The 20,622-nt window shown below is 39.3% G+C and overlaps 4 protein-coding genes and 1 long non-coding RNA gene across 7 annotated transcripts; 2 read left to right on the top strand and 3 right to left on the bottom strand.

The window, feature by feature from the left end:
• Positions 1–122: 122 nt before the first annotated feature.
• LOC135645206 (WEB family protein At2g38370-like) lies at positions 123–3,398 on the bottom strand. Its single transcript, XM_065163373.1, has 2 exons — positions 3,036–3,398; positions 123–1,822 (listed from the first exon to the last, which is right to left on the bottom strand). Exons 1-2 carry the CDS (start codon positions 3,231–3,233, stop codon positions 317–319), a joined length of 1,704 nt encoding a protein of 567 aa, XP_065019445.1. The 5' UTR covers positions 3,234–3,398; the 3' UTR covers positions 123–316.
• A 3,162-nt stretch (positions 3,399–6,560) lies between these two features.
• On the top strand, positions 6,561–7,061 carry LOC135644214 (uncharacterized). The gene has a single exon (XM_065161681.1). The coding sequence runs from the start codon at positions 6,561–6,563 to the stop codon at positions 7,059–7,061; it is 501 nt and encodes a 166-aa protein (XP_065017753.1).
• Positions 7,062–9,129: 2,068 nt separating this feature from the next.
• LOC135584704 (uncharacterized) lies at positions 9,130–11,508 on the top strand. 3 transcript variants are annotated; one of them, XM_065164993.1, is made up of 3 exons: positions 9,130–9,271; positions 9,361–9,416; positions 9,667–11,508. In XM_065164993.1, exon 3 carries the CDS (start codon positions 9,798–9,800, stop codon positions 11,367–11,369), a length of 1,572 nt encoding a protein of 523 aa, XP_065021065.1. In that variant the 5' UTR covers positions 9,130–9,271; positions 9,361–9,416; positions 9,667–9,797; the 3' UTR covers positions 11,370–11,508. The 3 variants fall into 3 exon arrangements, with proteins under 3 accessions (XP_065021065.1, XP_065021064.1, XP_065021063.1); XM_065164992.1 differs by having other exon boundaries at positions 9,628–11,508; XM_065164991.1 differs by lacking the exon at positions 9,130–9,271 and having other exon boundaries at positions 9,278–9,416; positions 9,628–11,508.
• On the bottom strand, positions 10,985–12,534 carry LOC135645986 (uncharacterized). Its single transcript, XR_010498933.1, has 2 exons — positions 11,931–12,534; positions 10,985–11,378 (listed from the first exon to the last, which is right to left on the bottom strand). It is a non-coding gene; the product is annotated as an uncharacterized LOC135645986 (long non-coding RNA).
• Positions 12,535–12,884: 350 nt separating this feature from the next.
• On the bottom strand, positions 12,885–15,602 carry LOC135645985 (CASP-like protein 4B4). Its single transcript, XM_065164994.1, has 3 exons — positions 15,256–15,602; positions 15,024–15,159; positions 12,885–13,309 (listed from the first exon to the last, which is right to left on the bottom strand). Exons 1-3 carry the CDS (start codon positions 15,543–15,545, stop codon positions 13,118–13,120), a joined length of 618 nt encoding a protein of 205 aa, XP_065021066.1. The 5' UTR covers positions 15,546–15,602; the 3' UTR covers positions 12,885–13,117.
• Between the last annotated feature and the right edge of the window lie 5,020 nt (positions 15,603–20,622).

Genomic DNA, 20,622 nt, shown 5'->3' with positions numbered 1-20,622 from the left:
TACAAACAACGTGGAGACAAGGGTTAGAGAACCCGCGCGGGCGGAGACCGCTCGGAGGCATCGACGTTAGTTATTCATTGTTTACTTAAGATAATGATCCAAATTTAATACACACCACACCGTACCACATGAACTGAATACATCTTTCCTGCAAACGTTATACAGTGATAGTAACATTTAGACACCACCATGCATTTCGTGTCTAATTGAACGAAAACGTAGCTTCAATACTATATACATCAGAGTAAAATGATAGTTCGAACACATTACATCACAACGAACAGAGTTCATGAGAAAACAGACATTCCAACAACAGTTATCTTGTACTCAATGACTGCCTCTTTTTCTTGTTCTTCTTGCTTTGCTTGGCCAAGAGAAGTGGGAAGCCAACAAAGCCTATCTTCTTCCTCTTGGCAGAAAACTGCTTGTGGAGCGACACGTTGTCGGTCATGGGGGAAGGCAGAACCCCGTGCCTTTTGTTCAGCATCTGACCCAGTGAAACTGTGGGGTTTTTATTTTCTTTCTCCCATGCTCCCCTCTCATACTCTTCAGGAGAACCAGGACCCATCAGCTTCATGCTCAGTATCTGCCCGATCGACAACGGTTGCCTTGAACCGCTGCTTGGCATGTCAGTGACCAAAGTTGAGTCATTCAGGTCAAGAATGCGGGAGTCCTTCCTGTGGTGAGCTGCATAGTTCTTGAATTTGGTAGAGTTATGAATGCTGTGCCTCTTCTGACCATGCTCGGATCTCCATCTCTGTAGAGAATCTTCAACTTCAAGCTTCGCTCTGGTTGCGACCTCTACTCTCTTCAAGGCATCTTCAAGAGCCTTCTTACATTTTTTTGCCTCAGAATTTGCTTCCTCAACCCTCATAAGTAACTCTGATTTAGACATGTTTGCTTCATCTACTTGAACCACAGCAGCTTCAACTTTCTTTCTTGCAACTTGGTCCGCTTCTTGAGCTTTGCTTGCTAAGGTGATGTATTCCTCCATCGAAAGGGTTACACCACATGCACTCTGAAGACCCAAGATTGAATCGTTGCTGCTTATTAAAGCTTTGATGTCAGCAAGAGCCACAGCTTCTGCTGCTTTGGCTGCTTCTTCCATCTTCTTAGCTGCGAGCCATCGAATGTCAGCCGTCTTAATGCTTGCCTTTGTCTGCTCAAGTTCAGAGGCCAGCTTAGTAACTTCAAACTTAGTAGCTTCAGTTGTCCTCCTTGACTGTTCTAATTCAGAGTTCATTTCCTGCAAAATATTTGAGGGATCTTCAGGTTTCTCATTTACCGAACCTTTGGCCCTTTGCAATTTTTCTGTTGTCTGATTAAGATCATCCTCCAGTGATGAGATCAGAGCATTATTGGAGCTCAGCTTCTCCTGGGTTTCCTCAAGCAAGAGTTTTTCCTCTTCTATTTTTATGCTCAGCATTTTAATGGATGTTCGAATACCAGCTAAGTCACTTGTTGTCCTGTTCAAATTTGCCTTGGCCTGCTTCAGTTCAACAAGCATCTGCCCTGGAGACTGGTTCACCCCCATGCTTGGGTCATCTATACCCACATTCTTCTCGGGGTCATGGGGACCATGTTCTTCAACTTCAGGAACAGGATGTAACTTTATACCATCTGAATTTGTAGCTGGAATCATATTGGTTTCTGAGGTTTCTTTCTGTAATCTCAACTTTAAACCATCGACAATCTTTTTTGTCATTTCTAGCTCTTTTAAAACATCAAGTGTCTCCCTTTCTTTTAGGATAAGATCCTTTTCTAGTTGTGCCGCCTGTTCCTCCACTTTGATAACCTCAACATCTTCAGAGAAATGGAGTTTCTGATGGAAAATGTGGATAACACGACTTAGGAATAGATTATTCAGAACGGTATGGCACAAAGAACAAGCTACATTTGTTCAAGTGTCTGACTGAAAATTGAAAATAAAATAGCACTCATTCAAGATGCATGTTCATCAAGAGATGATAAAGTATGAAATAGGACTAAGTGGTGAAGAATTAACTCAACAAGGTCTCCTATAGCGTTGCACGCTTTTTAAGAAAATTTCGGCCAATTGTGTGCATGAATTTGAATTTCAAATAGATAACTGGGAAGGAAAATTAAAGTTCATAAAAAAGAAGACAAAAATAAAGTGTTCACAAAGGAAAAGAAAACAGAATAAAGTTTAGATGGGAGTATATACATAGAACAAATGAACAAAAAGAGAGGAAACATAATACACTCATACATTTACCCAACACAAGGATGGTGTTGATCTAGAGGATAAAATCCAATAGCTGTTGTAGACATTGAGCATTGCCCATGACAAATCCAATAACTGGAAGGCCATTAGAACAAAGACAATACATGAAACTCAATGATTTTGAGAAACTTAACAAACGTGGAGAAATTACCATCTTCGAGCCAGTGTTCAGTAAAACTTTAATTGCAACCATAGATCTAATAAATTGCTTCCCAGATTAGACACAAATGATAAGGATGAACATAGTAATCAGTCCAGTACTCCAAAACACCTTTCTGACTCCTTCCTAAGTTTTATATCGGACCAGTATTTAAAATCTTGCAAGTAAGAAATTTTTTGTGACATTACCCTTGATAGAATTCGAGATAAGTATAAATAAATTAATTCTTATTTGGAAAAAAAAAAAAGTTACTTATGTTGTTGTTCAAATGCAGACAACTTGAAATGTGGACAAGTCACTGTTAGTCTATTAATATTAGTTCTAACTTTGGAAAATCGACAATTTTGCTTACAGATTACACGTGCAACTTAAGAATTACAGAACAAATATATCTAATTTGGTAAGCGATTCTCAACACAAGTCATAAGACATGCATCAATTGGTATTATAACTCTAAACGGACAGCAAAGACGAAAAAGAAGCAATTGTTTTACACGGAGAAGAAAGGTGTAACCAAAGAAGTAAAAAAATTAACAACTTGAAGATCAGATTAGTAAAGCAAGTACTAAAAGATTCGGAAATAAAGATCAAGAACAAAGAAAGAATATCCAAACCCAAAAGGGAACTTACGTCGGGGTGAAAGAGTTGCCTGAGCTGCGACTTCCAGACGGCGCTCCCACCAAATCGATCCACAGCCTCCCTCACCGACACGAACGGCGCTGACGTGTCGATCTCCGCCCTCCCAGCCGCTGCCGCAACAGTCACCTTCGGGTCATCCGTCGGCGGGGCCAGGGTTTCCGCCACCGGAACCATGGAATCCTCCTCCATCCCTCCTCTTCCTCCGCCCAGCGTTCGACGATTCAGTGAGGAACTTTTAGGGTTTTGCGGTGAATCGAAACCCTAAATGCCAGCGAAGAAAGCACTCCAAGGCGCGTCCGATAGAGGGGAAAGGGGGAAGTGGAGGCACTAAGGAGGACGGCGAGGTTACCGAAGTGCCCTTAAGTAGCCGAAGAAGACGATATATTCACGCTGCTCTTTTATATCCACGCCTCGTTGTGATCACAATACATGAAATAGAAGGGTGAGTTGGTGGGGAAAGGATGGGGTGTGTTTATAAACATGCCTCCTGGTTTGGCCGTTGGCTTTGGCGAATCTCGATGCGGAGAAGACCGTTGGGGTGTGTAAGAAAACGAATAGACTAAAATGCCCTTAGTTTAAGACCAAGATTGCGGTTTCGCCACGAACTATGTTGGGTGGGCCATCGTTCCAAGTTGGACCGTTGGGTGTCATCAAGACAATTGTAACGGTCACAAATGTGTCAACGGCTTGGTATCATCAAGAAAATGTACCAAATTTGATAGGGCATGTTTCGGTATCGCCCATGCGGACCAGACAAGCAGACATGATGATACAGATGTGGAACCTCAAGTACGATGTGGTCGCGCAGCACACACGTGACGGGAAGCCACTTGTCGTCCCCTCCGTACGAACGACATCATCACGATACAGCCATCTCAGAAAGCTCGAGGCGATGCCACATGACCCCGATCTGTGTAGGTCGGTCGGCGCTCACACAGAAGCTTAAGTCGGCCGCCCGAGGAGCCAGCTGCAGTTAATTGATCCCGTACGACCAACTCATTCTCGTATGTATAAAAGCTAACCTTTCTTAATCAGGAGAGGGAGGCATTTCGAACTCTAAACTCTCTCGTATATACTATTGATTTGAGCTTCGGAGAGGTTGAGTCGGAAAACCTATGCGCAAAAGCCCGACGATAAAAAAGCAGGTCACTCGCCCAGAGAGAATATCACACTCCAAAAACAAGGCTTAAACTCGACCTAACCTGATACTCGCCACCACCACCACCCGAGCATCCACGTGGACGATCTTATAAATCGGGGATTGAATCGAGCCATGCTGACACCTCAGCCACGGCATAAAGGTTCACCAACAAAATTGGAGGGTAAATATTTTTTGAACGATTTACTGAGAAAATTATTATTTTTATTATCACATCACATTTCGTTTTTAAATCATAAAATGTTTGGTTTTTGTTGTCAATTTTCGATCCATTTTTCTTCTTTGGTCACTTTGACGGGTCGAGATTGAGATGTGAAAGACTAAAAGAAATCACTCTAAAATAAAGATTAAGAAATTGATTTACCATGGAAAATAACAAAGAGGGACAATTTAATATGTATAAGAGAATATTTGTAGTTTCAATGGTAGACTGACTATTGTGATGAGTTCGGTTCTCAATTTTAGTTTTATAAGTCATGACTTATGGAGAGTTTTCATTCTTATTAATATAGAGTTTAATGAAGTTGATTAGGAACATATGATAAACCAAACATACTTCACTCCAAAAGTATATCATAGTACAACAACAATGGTTTATAAAATCTCAGCTATTTAGAACTGATGCTTTGATCTTTTTCTTTTCATCACACCGTAGAGTAGCAAAGAAATAATATGAAATTGGCATGGTGGATCACCAAAATTGTATTATCTTGTTAAGGAAGTTTAATGATATTTATCGAGATATTAAGTCAATTTGGTTCAGACCACTTTGATCAGCACAAGATTTGTGTCGTAGGATCGTAGACGAAGATGAAGAGTGATTTCACTCGAATCAAATGCATTGACTATCTTAGAGGCACACCTGACAATATTTCTCCGATGTTTATACTGGAATGAGATTAGAATATATCATTGTGTATTAGGTATTATATGCTAATTTATGTAATTATAAGTATATAATGCATGATTATTCTTTAGTGGATAGTTTCATCGAGAAAAGTTAGATGAACATTCGAATCATCCAATAGATCCCAATTAATGTTGACATGCCGATTAACTTGGTGTTGTGTTGGCATCAACATCATATTTGAATGTTCATATGATGTCTTCTCTATCTCACAATCAAATTGTTAGGTGGAATTTTGCTCGATCTCTTAAAATCAAGTCCATATCAAATTAGAAAAATGAGAAAGAAAAACATAATGATCACACAAAACTCAATAGCAAAGTCCTCAAACATTGACTAGGAGAGATTCTTCCACTTTGTCAATTAGATTAGGTCTGATCAATCTTTCTTCTTCGTTAGCGTTTAAATAAGCAATTAATGTCACATTTTGGTCCTATGGTTGAAAGCAATAGTCTAAGTCCAAACAAATGCATCCCTTTCCTCCCCAATTAATGCTTCATATGTTTGTTCTATTTCATCGTCATACTTGATTGAAACTACTACTGTTCAAATATGTATCATCGAACTAAGGTTGAAAAGTGTGGTTGCTACTGAAAGAGACTTTGGAATCTTGGGATGCGGTACTCTTACTCCAAGAAACTATCACCAAGTTTCTTCAATTGTGCCTATCATCACCTAATAAATGATCCCTGACATGAAGTATTTCTAGAGTTTTCTGAAACTGTGACAATTAATGAATAAGCTTTTTTTTAATATTTAAATACTTTTTAAAAAATCTCTAAAGTTCTCACTTTTTTTTTCCCACAAAACATTTCTTTTTTTATTATTTTATTCTTATATAGTATTTTTTATTAAAAATAAGATTATCTTTATTTTATTCTTATCTATTGTGACTCTTTTTACAGAGACAAAAATAATTTATTTAAAAAAATTTAAAAATAAATTAAATAGAAAAAGAAGAGAGTCTATGCAAAAAATAAAAATAAAAAACTTTTTGATTTTTTAAAGAATTTGTTATAGATTTTTCTCCTCAAATTTCAACTCTTAGAGAGAGAATTCCATATTACTCCTATCACATGCATACCACATCCTCAACCTCCTCCTGTGTGTGTCTTTATGATTTATGGTTCCAAGAAAAGTAATAATGATGTGTGTTATATTTCACACTACTTACTCATCCATTCCTTTGATCTATAGATGTGATGTAGTTGTTGTTCTTTCTTATAGTACATGAACAGTAAAGTAGATAAGAGGATTCTCCAGACCTACTTTGATCTTTGTGTATTGACTAATAGCTAGTCGGCCATTTGGAAGATGAATTATTGTTGGATGAGAGGTTCATTTTCTCTCTCTAGCATGCATTCAGAAACACCATAAATCCTTTACATGCGCCTCTGTATGAGGTACTGTTGCCTTGCAATCTCTCTCTCTCTCTCTCTGTGAGCCAAAGATGCTTCCAAGGAGCTCAGGTCTGGCCAAAGACTCCCTCCAAATCAAGCAGGGTGATGAGTTCTACTGCAGGCTTCTCTCCAAGGAGAGCTCAGAGGCCAACCCTTCCTTTCGAGTCTACCATGCAGTGGCTTCTGCGACCGTGCCATTCGTGTGGGAGTCTCAACCAGGAACACCCAAGCACATGAGCTCCGCCGCCGTCCTCCCTCCCCTTACCCCTCCCCCGTCCTACTACTACAGCACCAGGAACAGTATCTCCATGAAGGCCTCCAAGTCCAGCTTCCTCCGCACCATTCTCCCCAAGCTCACCCTGCGGAAGATCCACACCTCGCCTCGGTCGTCCTTGTCTTCCTCCTCCGTGTCATCCTCTTCCTCGTCGGCATTTGGGCGCTCCGACCGCCGCGGAAGCTCCTCCACCCCTGCGTCGTACTTCGCGTCGGAGGAGTTCGACGACGGGTCGCCTGCGTCGACCTTGTGCTTCGGGATGCGGCGCTGCGCTTAGAGGACTGAGACCAAACAACTTGTGGTCTCTGCTAATTACAGAGCTTGTGGTGCAACGTCGGTAATGGCGAGGTGCAACAGACAGTGATGAAGTGTTTGCCCAATCTCTCAGAATAATCTTGGACTAATAGTTCGTGTTCGCATCGCTCATGCTCCTCCTCCTCCTCCTCTTTCTTCCTGTCTCTATCAGACAGTCACCACACCTCCTACATACTCTTATTGCATGGCAAATTGTGAAGTCTAAGGTAGTGCAGTGAGATCATAGCCTATCTGTTACTGTGAATGCTGAAAGAACAAAGTGACAAGGAGAAGACACTCAGAACTATAATCTCAGAAGCATCAGCATAGGAAAGGAGGAATTAGCTTCCAACTCAGTGTTTAATTCTTTGGTAGATGTTCAGGACTCTCTCTCTCTCTCTCTCCTCTCTCTCTCTCTCTCTCTCTCTCAGTACAAGCTAATTTAAACATCTTTTACTTGCAAGTACTAACAATCTTTTGCTGAGACAAATCCTCGTGTCTTCTCTTCAGCTGGCACTGAAACTTAGGAAGTGCAAGTCCATAGAGGACATGGCATTAAGTTAAGGTTCCTAGTCAATGATGATTGTACTATACAAAGTTGAGTACTTCAGGTTAGGCTGTCCATAAAAGAACTTGGAGGCATGAAATTGTGGAAATATCAAAACAAATGTTGGAATTAGAGTAAAGATGAAAGAAGATTGACTATTTGGCATACACCTGCTGCAAACAGGGTTCTGCCTATCACACATCAACACTCTTTTTTTTTATTTCTTTTAATGATAATATGTTCCTTTTTCTTCCTTTTATCAGTATTTGGTGGAGGTCTGATCTCATAAAAAAGAGTGCCAAAAGTTGGGATATGAAGGATGCTGAAGAATTGCCAGAGTTTGTGGGTGGGATATGCATTGAACCAACACAGAGGACTGACTATCTTTTCATTAAATTTTGGGACAGCTGGGAAGAGATGAATGATGGGTCAATGCATTGACTTGTTTCCCAAGTCAGTCCTGTGTCATGGAATTTTAACCAAATGCAATTAAACAAGCATATTTAATCCCCAGAACAAAGAATGACTTTGTTTATGTTGTAAGGTGAAGGGATGAATTGAAATAATTTGTTTGTGTGCATGAAAGGCATTTTTATTTATATATCTTCAACAATTTGAGGAACACATATCAAACCTAATTTTCTAGGAAAGTCTTCATCAAGCTATCCATCACCTATCTGGCATATATAAGGATTTCTAAGATCCCATCACCTCCTAATCAGTGTGCAGATGTTGAAGATATCAACCAAATTATTGGAGGCATTTGTAAAGTATGAAGGATGCAGATCACATATTGTAATGAACTGTATAATAGAAGTTCCTATCGAACACCATTGATTTGTGTGCATAGTAAATTTTAATTTGTACTTCATCGAATTTGTATATTTGATGATAGGAATACGAATAGAAGTGGTTAAACCAAATCAAATTATTTTTTCGATTTGATTCAATTAAGGTAAGATAGTTTGAACCCAAATTGATACGGATTTATCTAATCAAATCGATTCAAAATTGATTAATCTAGTTCACTTATTGATTAATTAATTCATAACTAAAAATATTAATAAAATTAAACCCATGTAATTTATATAATTTGAACTGATTAAATACTCGTAGAAGTGAATTCAATCGAATTAATATCTTTTAAATTAAAATTGATTCAACTAGATTTGAATCGATTAACTGAATCAAAGGATGGAACCTTTAAATCAGAATCATTTTATAGCCCTTAAAATTAAATTATTAATTTAATTTAATTCGATTGAATTAAATTAACTGGGATGCTTATGCAACTCCATCGAAGAATCTTTAAAGTTGTCTGCTAGTAATCATTTCAGGAAGGAAGAATCTAAACTTCGACGAGTATACATACGTAGTTTGATGCCGGAAGAAGCAACATGGCGGTCAAACGCACTCTCCAGAAGTTCCATTTCCTGGCGACACGTGGCTCCAACCTTTTGACCGAGCGACAATTCCTACGTCACCCTAACGCCGTCCTGCCTCGGTCCACACGTTGCCATGCCTGCCTCGGGTGGTCTTCTCGCCGTCTCCTCTCCGTTTCCACCCACCTTCTTCCCGGTAGGCGAAGAGTGGCGAAGCTTCCGTCAACAGCTTGCTCGTCAAACGCTTAGTCTCCAATTCGAACCGTGTGTTTTCTTTGACTGTTTCAGACCATATTGGCGTGCATCGATGTTTTTTTCTTCGTCATCTGAGTTCCTTCGTTGCTTTGCCTCAGGAGGAGATGTTTTATGTTATGCACGATTTTGGTGGACGGACAGCTTCTTCTCCACTGTATGATTCCTTCTCTCTCTCTCTCTCTCTCTCCTGTATGATGCTTGCTTGGTTATTGGGTACAGGACAGCATCTTATGCTTTCTTCGCCTTGTTATGATGATAACTTGTTGCAGTTAGTCTTACGTTCTTGTAAACCACTGAAAATAGATTGCTGCGATCATGGTGTGATATAACGTTGTTTTTACGGATTTATGAACAATCTTCTGCAGACTATTCAGGTAATGGATGGCTAATTTGGATGTCTGTAGGATAAAACTTCAGCTGCTTTTATCTTGAATGTCTTGCTGACTTTGGTAGAAGAAAGATTGATTGATTCCTGCGGATAGTAATCTTGAGAGATTATCACATCAACAGCAGAAATCAGCAGCTAAGAAAGAGAATGATTTCAATGAGTAATGGCAAAGGTACAAGAGAAATTGAAGAAGAAACTGAATCACCTATGGATCAGATTATGCTAGAGATTAGTACATCTAGAAGGACTCTTTTGGACAAGAAGAGACGGAATAAATTTCTGGCTATGCTGAAGACCTTCCCTGGTAGATCCAGCTTTGCGAAAGTTGAATCTTCTACTCGGTTGTCTTCATCTTCTTCAAAGTTTGGACATGAAGCAGAGGAGAGTATCGATGTCGATATTCCGCATTCCTTCCCTTCGCCTGGTGATCAGAGTTCCTCTACAAGTTTTCGTCTTCCTTTTGTCAAGAAGATCAACTGGGCTTCTTTGGTCGAGCTCTTTAAGACATGGATCAAGGAGCCAACGAACATGGCTCTGCTCCTTTGGATGACTTGTGTGGTCATCTCTGGATCGATTCTGTTCCTCGTCATGACTGGCATGCTGAATGGTGCTTTGCCAAGAAAATCTCAGAGAGACACCTGGTTTGAAGTGAACAACCAAATTCTCAATGCCTTGTTTACGCTTATGTGCCTCTATCAGCATCCAAAACGGTTCCATCACCTTGTGCTTCTGTGCCGATGGAGACAGGAGGACATTGTGAGGCTCAGGAACATATACTGCAAAAATGGAACCCGAAAGCCTAACGAGCGGATGCACATGCTGGTCGTAGTGGTTCTTCTTCATGTGAATTGTTTTGCTCAGTATGCCTTGTGTGGTCTGAACTGGGGGTACCCTCGATCCGAACGTCCGGCGATCGGAGTAGGGATATGCATCTCCGTGGCAATTGGTGCACCAGCTATTGCCAGTTTGTATAACATTGTTAGCCCTCTCGGAAAGGAGTACACCGAGATAGATGAGGAGTCACAAGGTAGTATCAGCTCTTCTGTCGATCAAAGGCGTGCTCGAAAAAGATACTCTTTCGTGGATAGAGAAGACCCCAGGACGGCAGAAACTAGCCCCCGATGGGTGGGTGGGCTATTCGATTTCTGGGACGATATCTCTCTAGCATACCTCTCAGTTTTCTGCAGCTGCTGTGTCTTCGGATGGAACATGGACAGGCTAAGATTTGGTAACATGTATGTTCATGTTGCAACTTTCCTTCTGTTTTGTGTAGCTCCTTTCTTCATTTTCAACTTGGCCGCCGTCAATATCGATAATGAGACTGTTCGCGAAGCTCTGGGAATCACAGGCTTCTTACTCTGCATCTTTGGTTTGTTATATGGAGGCTTTTGGAGGATCCAGATGAGAAAGAAATTTAACCTCCCTCCGAATACTTTCTGCTGCGGCGAGCCGTCTGTGACAGATTGTTTTCAGTGGCTATGTTGCTGCTCTTGTTCTCTTGCTCAGGAGGTAAGAACAGCAGACTACTATGATGTTGTGGAAGATAAATTGTATGTGAAGGAACTGAGTAATACCATTCAACCTTCTCTCTCCCCTTTGCCTCGCGAAGCTGGAACTGCAATGTTCAAATCAAATCCTGCTTTTGCTTCAGAAATGCATGCACACATGGTAGAAGAAGATGCAATGAGACCTCCTCTGCTTTCTGGCATACAAAGATAGGAAATTCTCCTGAAAATGACACAAGATATGTGCTTAAGTTGCCATACATTACCGGATATCTTGAGTTCTTTTTTGACATCGATTCGTTACCTATGTAATCTGTGGAATGAATGCTATAGAATGGTTGTTGAATTATTTACTGATCATTGTTATTGCACCTTCTTCAGTTGTTAATAATGTTAATCATATCCTTAAATGAACAGGTCAGTACTTAGACACACATTTATGTGCTGCAGGTTAGGCAAAAAATTCATAGTAAATCACATGCAATACAAAGTCTACTTTTCTGCTGAGACTTACTTGTAGCGACATGAACATTAAGGCATCTGTGCCCTGATTGTTTATGTTGCAAACATACACATTTATAGAAGTTATCATGCATGTAAAAGCTTATGAATTGTTCTCTCATGTATGTACAATGCTTCTTAAACTACAACAGGTAATTTTCATTTAGCACAAGTATAGTTTGTAAACACTATCACGTCGAGCATTCCAAATTGTGAGCAAGTACTCGACAGCTTATTCACATTACGATGAACATAAAATGGACAGTCTTCTTACCATCATTGTAGCCCTCATCGTATCATCAAGGGGGTGGAAATGCCAACCATTATTAGCATGTCAATTATCACTGAGACGTGTGTTCGTCGTTGAGGAAGTAGTCCAACATTTTGCGGTGTAGTTTACTGTGGATGGCTTTTCTAAAACAAAAGCCTTTCCACAGTGATTTCTCGATGAAGAGACTTGCTTAGCCGAAGCCTTGGAATCGTCTTGCATCTCTTCTGAGATATTGAGCACTGTTCCAGTTCTACCAAAAGCCTATAAGGACAAGAACACCTATGGGAAGGCTCAAACACCATTTCTAACTTGCATCCACCATTTCTAACTTGAGAACAATTTGGGTCGCAACAATTACTTGGCTTTCGTCAAGAAAACCGAATTACTTGATTTGGAGGTCGCGTTCTTCTGGAAAATTGAAGGTTTCTTCAGCCAAGGGTCTTCGACTCCATGTTTCATTCAACGCAAGATGTCGCCTTTTGACTGTTGAACTGCCCAGTCGAAGAAGGAAAGAAGGAAGACCCGTGGAGCTTCTCATCTGGCGATAAAAATTCGATCAGAAAAGGTTGATCGAATCCGATTCTAAAGCAGATTCGAGTTTTGGAGGGTTTACCGTGTATAGGGCGGAGAAGACCAGGAATCGAGGAGATGCGGCGGGGGAGAGACGACATCCGACTCCGACGAACCCTATAATTCCTAAGGTTCGAATCGCCCTTAGAGAAGGAATTTGGTAGACAAGACGTCTGATTGCTTCGATTTCGAATGATCTCGACCGTCTATTTGATGGACCCCGCATGATCTACGGTTGGCGACCGCTTACACATCAAAAAATGGTTGGTATGCTCTCGCTAAAATCTCTTGGCATGCATCGATCCTTTTCAAGTTATTCTCCCTCGTAGTTTTAAAATATAAATCAACAAAAGAAATTAGAAATGAAAAAATCGTCCAAGTCAGGAATGATAATTGAAGAAGTACATGCTGAATATTGCAATATAAATACAAATATTACAAATAATGAACATCATCAACAAACAAATAAAAAGAATGGCCCCTCCCCAATTGTTACACTCAACAAACAATCTTCAAGGAACATTGAGGTGGCACCAGAATGAAGCAATATACTCAGTATGGCATTCTAAGAGGAACATACAACACAAGCATAGAGGGGTATTCACATCAAGAGGGTATGTTCATATGTAAGTTTGCTTAGAAAGCTTGAACCCGGATATCAAAGCAGATAATGCACTCGATACAAAGGCGAAGAAGGCCATGCTGATCGAAGCACACGAAGAATCTGTGAAAATGTTATCTGACCCTTCTCTCATGCGATTAGTAAGGGGAATGGCTGCAGACAGTGCCGATATCAACAGGTAAGCAGTCACCTATTAAAACAGAAACACTTTAGATACCAAATCACCAAATACAAGAAAATCAACAAGATGAAATATATACTAGCTAGTGTTTATCATGATGCTTGTAGGATTTTACAGCAAAAACTATACCCTCGTAATTTACACTTTCCCCTTTCAAATCTTTCTATCAATCTATTAAATTCTCTGGAATTTTTTAGTGACACTAAGTTACAGCAAAACCTTTGAAAGACTCACGTTTTATTTACTTGTACAACTGGCTGGTTCTCCAATAAAAGAAAGTGTAGCATCTATCAATAGTAGTACCCATGTCAAATGAAATTAGAAACTAAGACACAACAGATACCACATTCAAGTCATGTAATCAACAAAGCCATCATTCTTTACCAGTGCTGCTACATGTAGTCATTTTATTACACTACCAAGGTGGAAAAGCTGCATTAATCACAATCACTTATCACCGGAAAGCATACAATCCATTTCAAATCTAATATCAAAAGTTACTTTTCCCGGCACAAAATGAGGACTGTCTATGATTTAGTGGACAAACGAATTGTCATAAGTTAGTTATCATTCATGTTGGATTCTAAGGATTCATAAGAAGTATCAAAGCTTTCATGAGATTCAGATTAGCATAATAGGTATTAAGCTTTCATTCCTATGATCGATGAGCCTAATCCCCACGTGCAGAAATTCTTTGGTGGATTACGTATACCATCCAAGATTATCGGCTTAACTAGTAAGGATAGAGCTAGCATACATCCCAGGTGTCATAAATTATGGTCGGCACAACCCCAGTTGCTAGATCTATCACCGATGCAATAGACTTGGCCTTCCAAGTATTTTCTCAAAAGAGGATTATTTTCTGGGAATTGTTAAACAATGTACTGTGGGTTTCCTTGGTGATCCATCAAACTGATGGCCCTTACCTTCCTAATGTTATCAACCGCTTTTAATTAAATTGCTCTATCCCAATTTATACTCTTCCACGATTTCTTTGACAATTTAGTCATATATTTCTTCCAAAATAATTCATTCAATCATTTACTCTGAGATTCTTTCTACTCATTCTTCTTTCCACACCATAAGAATGATTAAGGTTCATTTGCTAGAGAAGTTCAAGATAAAAATTGAAATGAATTAAGGATATCTGGAGAATTGGAGTTACAAGGAGATGACAGTGAGCTCAAAGTCATCCCTATTTGAGATGTTTTGGTTCTTCTTTAAAAGATAGCTCATTATAGAGTGATGTTGTCGCTTTTCGCTGAAATATAACATATGGAGGACAGTGGGCCTGCTTTGTGATTCATGAAGGAAAAGCTCTTCTGCTATTCGTACCATCAGCTTGATCATATCGTTCCCTCAATAGAAAACACATATACTCTGATTCACATATATCAGTTCAAACTTCCAATCAGAATTCTAAAGGTCTTGCAGGATAAACACATTACAACCGATTCATATACTCTGTTCCAACCAAATAAAACATGAGTCACATTGATTTCATGATTGCTTGATGATTATTTTCCCCCTTTTGATTATGAAAGGCATTGAATCGATTACATAAATGTGGACAATAGTTGGTGTATTTAATAAGATGCAGGAGAGAAATTCCAGTATAATCTTTTCTTCTGATGCAATGGGATGATAAACTTCCTAATCCCAAAGAACGAATGGCATCAAATAGATTTGAAATCTTGAGACAAATAGAAAAAGAACTACCAACCTGATCTCCGGCGAAATCAACGATCCCTGAATAGTTTCTCGGCACCAAATCCTTTCCCGTGCTGAACCGGCGCGCCTGCCGCCATAGCTGACCCATCGAGTACAAGAACGCGAGCAAGGAGATACCCAACAAGTACCTGAAACCACCAAAAAAATTCAGGAACAATCAAATCGACTCAAAACCCTAACGATACACCGATCGGACCCGAAACGGGCCAGATCAGGAGCGGCACCTGTACTCCTGGTAGAGATCGAAGTCCCTCCAGTCGCCGTGCTTGTTGGAGGCCACGATGACGGCGGCGAGGAGGGAGAAAAAGAGCACGAGGGCGCGGAGCACCAGGATACTCCTCTCCAACAGGTCCTCCCTCCTCCACCTCGCCAAAACCGTCCTCACCACCGTGCCGCCCTCGTCGGCCGCTGGGGCGGAGGGGTGAGCGGCGGCGCCCGGCGCGGCCTTCTCGAGGTCGGGATCCGCCGCGGGGGCCGTCGGGGTCGGTTCGTCGCCGTCGGCGTCGGCAGCCATGGGTCTTCCCGATAGAGATGGCGAGAAGCGGTGAGGAGGAGTAGCCGGCGATTGGCGAGGCCGGTAAATAAAAGCTTGGAATCCCAAACAAAGCCCCAGTAAAATTACAATTCAGCCCTTGATTACATTATCCTTTTTTTAATTTCTAAATAAATATGTTACATTCAAATATTAAAATAAAAGTCTATTAATGCTATAGGAATAATAATGAATTTTAATTTCAGATCTACAAATTTTATAATTATTTTGCAAAATTAGTGTCTGCCAAAATTTGCACGATAACAAACGGGGTGGCTACGTTGACAGGGACTAATTTGTCTTTTACCATGTAATAACAGTAAGTAGAGGGGCCAAACATGTAAATCTACGGGGCCAGAGGCTGACGCTTGCGTGCACGTAACGAAACGTGATTTGGCAAGACGGAAGCTCTAAGCCAATGCTTTAAATTTCACGTGATGCTGCTTTGCCATGATGTGATTCCGAAGCATCGACTCCACTGTGGGTTTAAATGCAGATTGTTAGAATAAGGACGTAATTAAAATGATGATCGCATAGGTTTTATGAAGTTGTACAGACGGAAGAAGGAAAGTGATCGAGATATCTTTCAGTATTGAGGTAGAGAGTCTCTTTCACAGCATGCAGCAGATGGAGCTGATGTTACATTCATTATTCATGGCAAAACAAGAATATTAAGCATAAATAGAAAATGACAACTGGAATTTAAAGTATTCAAACAAAATTGATTTGTTTGATGGAGGAAACTGTTAGACAAAATAGTGGAGTTCGATGACAGAAGTAAAAGGAATCAATGAGCTACATACTTTTTTTACCGATGTAATCTTGCCAATGTCGTTCAATGTATGAGCTACATATTAAGTCGATTATAATCTAGATAATGTACTATGGCCCGATCTCCTATTTATTAAGTTCTCAGTTTAGTTTACTTTTTTTATTAAATATATTAACTAACTTATGAAATATAATCCTTCTATTATCGTATACAAGAAAGTTAACGATGATTCGTTTACGAGTCTACCCAGCTATTACACATCAGTATTAAACTATACTCATCTCGCTAAATGATTTAATATAATCCTTTAATCTTATCATCTTCTCAATTACGTAAATATCGTGTATCTTATGTCATGTTGGAGGTTGGATCCCCATATTAGTTTTTTGAATTGAAAATATCATATTATGATAATATCGAGGTATATTTGTTAGAATCGTGTAACTACATTGCTATTTCCATACAAATATTCTATTTCTTTTCTTTTGTATAAGTATAATCAGTTCTTCTCTATTCTGTTAGTAGTATATAGGCTTACCTATCAATATCAACAATAGTAGGAGTTGACCTTTTATCAAGTCTTTTAATAAAATAATATATTTCACCTTGTCTCATACTATCAATCATGCTAAACTAAGGAGGAGCAATTGAGTACCTCGTACTAGCACTCATTTGAAATCTCTATAGTATAGATCCATTGCCATCGTCATACTCTCATTATGAGTCAAGCCATCAATATCTCATTGTATCCTCATACATGTATTAATACTGTTAGGATCGGAGCGGCACTAAGAGGGGGGGTGAATTAGTGCAGCGGATTAAAACTTCGATTTTAACAAGATCTTTCGTACGATAAGAACGGAACTTGAAAAGTTTAACTTGAAAGCGTATTCTTAAAGTTGCGCAGCAAGGGTAATAAGGAACTAAAGCAGTAAGAAGATTTGCAGTAATGTAAATGACAATAATAAAATGCAAACCAGAGATTACGCCGATTTTTAGAGTGGTTCGGTCAAATGACCTACTCCACTTGCGAGGCCCCTCTTCGATGAGGCTCCCACCTTCCACTAGCAAGTCTCTTGAAATGGAAGGGTAAACACCCCTCTTACAACCTTTTACAAGCAGCTCAACCTCTTACAAATTTTCAATAAGAAAGGAGGAGAACTCTCTAGCAAATTGAAAACAAGACTTGCTAAGACTTTCTAAGACTTTTCTCTCAATCAAAATGCTTCTCAAAAGTTGTGACCTCAGCTGAGATTTGAGGGGTATTTAAAGGCCTGAAGAGGATTCAAATTTGGGCTCCAAAATTTGAATTCTCTTAGGGTTCCCGGTGCTGGAGGTGCCACCGCCCAGCCAGGCGGTGCCACCGCCCAGCGCTCGGGTGCTGGACGGTGCAACCGCCCAGCCAAGAGGTGTCACCACCCAGCTTTCGGGTGCTGGGCGGTGCCACCGCCTGGCTCTCCGATTTCACTGGTTTGGCTTAATTTTGAAGCCCAAACCATATCTGACTTTGGGCCCAGTTGGCCCCTAACCAGTATATAGGATTATCTCTTAATCCTAATCCTAATTACAAGTGAACTACATAACAAAAACACATCCTAAGCAAGCTTTCAACCGCGAACGTCGAGTCTTGTTTCGGCGAGCTTTCCGACGAGCTTCTTCCGACGGACTCCCATCAAGCTCCCGATCTTTGTGATGACTTTAACGAGTAGCCGAGCCTTCTCGGTGATCTCCGCGAGCCTCTGACGATTTCTTCGGCGAACTTCCGACACGTTCCCGATTTCTTCTCGGTTGGTTCCGGCAGCATCTCCGGTGATTCTTCGGTCTCTTAAACGTCCATCGAGCTCGACTCCGGTATCCTTGCTTTATGTTTTTTGGTTATCGTAGTTAATCCTGCACACTTAACTCAATAATATGGATTAGATCAATTAACCCATCAATTGATTATATCATCAAAATCCGAGATTCAACAATCTCCCCCTTTTTGATGATGACAATCAATTGATGACGGAGTTAAACATAACTCCCCCTATCTATATGCCATATTATGAGAAGATAAAAAGCACTTGAATTCCATCCCATTGGATTCAAGCATAACCCGATAAGTTCTAATCGTAGAACTTATCGTTATCCTCATTACACAATAGTAAGTACGAAACTTCGATGAAAATCATAAGTCAAATGATATGGGACAATTGTTACTACGATAGGAGATAAAGATTTTCAACATGAATTTCATGATATCGATGTAAGGCATGCTTTCAACATGAATTTCACAATCTTGTGATATTCTTAAGGATTTTGCAAGGCATATAAGACATTCATATCACACAAGCTTTTGCAATTCATATAAGTCATGCTATTAAAATGATACAAGTCATCACTTTTCTCCCCCTTTGTCATCAACAAAAAGAGAATGAGACTTGAAGCACATAAGTTATCATACAAAGATTTTATCATTGATCATACATCATTCATCTATATTATCATTGATCATACAAAGATTTTATCATTCAAAATTAAGTATGCTAAAATATTTACACAGAGTTCATCTTAAAGGAAAATTCAGCATTCATCCATATTATCAAATCTCTTCTTTTTATAAATAACAAAAATTGTAGATGTACAAAGAAAAGATTGGGATAAGAAAAAAATTTTAAGTAGTAACTCCAATAAGTCAAGATCATAATTCGAATACAAATTCATTCAAATTCAATTCGTCAACTTGAAACTCATAATCAAGCCATCAAAATCAATTTCGAGATTCAAAATATCATAAAATCATTAATCTTGATCAGATGGAAGCGGTGTTTGACTCAAGATAGGATAAGATAATTTAACAAGTCACCGAGGAACGGAGAGAGAATGAAAAACTTTATGGAAAATCCATTCAAACAAGTTTATTCTTAGGGATAATTTAACATACCTAATTCCCTTCTAATGAATTCAAATTGGTCTTCATTCAAAGCTTTTGTAAATATATCTGCTAATTGATGCTTTGTGTCAATGAATTCTAGAATAACATCATTGTTAAGGACATGATCGCGTATGAAATGATGCCTAACGTCGATGTGCTTAGTTCTAGAGTGCTGAATTGGATTTTTAGTAAGACATATGGCACTAGTATTATCACATTTTATGGGAATATTTTTAAAGTGAATTCCATAGTCTTCTAATGTATTTTTCATCCAAATGACTTGTGCACAACATGCACTTGCAGCAATGTATTCGGCTTCCGCCGTAGATAGTGCAACTGAATTTTGTTTCTTGGAAGTCCAAAAAACAAGTGCATGTCCTAAAAATTGGCATGTTCTGAATGTACTTTTTCTATCTATCCTGCATCCACCAAAATCGGCATCTGCATAAGCTATTAGATCGAATTTTTCAGATTTTGGATACCACAATCCTAAATTTGGAGTTCCTTTAAGATACCTAAATATTTTTTTAACACTCTTTAGATGAGATAATTTAGGATTAGATTGAAACCTAGCGCAAAGTCCTACACTAAACATAATATCTGGTCTAGTCGCGGTGAGGTAGAGTAGACTACCTATCATTCCCCTATATGTTTTTTGATCAAAATTTTCACTATTTTCATCCATATCTAACTTAGTCGCAGTACTCATAGGGGTGTTTATTGCTTTTGAATTATCCATGTTAAATCGTTTTAACAATTCTAATGTATATTTAGATTGGTTAAGAAATATACCATCACTAAGTTGTTTGATTTGTAATCCCAAAAAGAAAGTTAATTCACCCATTAAACTCATTTCAAATTCATGACTCATACATTTGGCAAATGATTCACATAGTGATTCATCCGAAGAGCCAAAAATAATATCGTCAACATAAATTTGCACAATAAGAAAATTATTTTCAAAATGTTTAATAAACAATGTAGTATCAACCTTGCCTTTGGTAAAATTATTTAAAATAAGAAAGGAACTAAGCCTTTCATACCAAGCTCTAGGAGCTTGTTTCAAGCCATAGAGAGTTTTAGTCAATTTGAATACATGATTAGGAAGAAGAGAATTTTCAAATCCGGGAGGTTGTTCGACAAATACTTCTTCGGAAATAAAACCATTCAAGAAAGCACTTTTAACATCCATTTGAAATAGTTTAAAATTATTACTACTAGCATAGGCAAGGAGCATCCTTATGGCTTCTAATCGAGCCACGGGAGCGAAGGTTTCTTCGTAATCGATACCTTCTTCTTGGTTGAAACCTTTGGCCACTAATCTAGCCTTGTTTCTAACCACGATACCATTTTCGTCTTGCTTGTTTCTAAAG

Source organism: Musa acuminata, chromosome BXJ3-8 (assembly GCF_036884655.1).
Source record: "Musa acuminata AAA Group cultivar baxijiao chromosome BXJ3-8, Cavendish_Baxijiao_AAA, whole genome shotgun sequence".
Lineage (NCBI taxonomy): Eukaryota > Viridiplantae > Streptophyta > Magnoliopsida > Zingiberales > Musaceae > Musa > Musa acuminata.
This window is presented reverse-complemented; position numbering and strand designations above follow the sequence as displayed.

Excerpts from the sequence above, each read along its gene's own strand:
- LOC135644214 (XM_065161681.1), top strand. The coding sequence starts at position 6,561 with ATGCTTCCAAGGAGCTCAGGTCTGGCCAAAGACTCCCTCCAAATCAAG.
- LOC135645985 (XM_065164994.1), bottom strand. The coding sequence starts at position 15,545 with ATGGCTGCCGACGCCGACGGCGACGAACCGACCCCGACGGCCCCCGCG. Across the intron at positions 15,160-15,255 it reads GATCTCTACCAGGAGTACAG|GTACTTGTTGGGTATCTCCT; the intron begins GTGCCGCTCCTG and ends TGGTGGTTTCAG. Across the intron at positions 13,310-15,023 it reads TTGATTTCGCCGGAGATCAG|GTGACTGCTTACCTGTTGAT; the intron begins GTTGGTAGTTCT and ends CTGTTTTAATAG.
- LOC135645206 (XM_065163373.1), bottom strand. The coding sequence starts at position 3,233 with ATGGAGGAGGATTCCATGGTTCCGGTGGCGGAAACCCTGGCCCCGCCG. Across the intron at positions 1,823-3,035 it reads GGCAACTCTTTCACCCCGAC|AAACTCCATTTCTCTGAAGA; the intron begins GTAAGTTCCCTT and ends ATTTTCCATCAG.
- LOC135584704 (XM_065164993.1), top strand. The coding sequence starts at position 9,798 with ATGATTTCAATGAGTAATGGCAAAGGTACAAGAGAAATTGAAGAAGAA.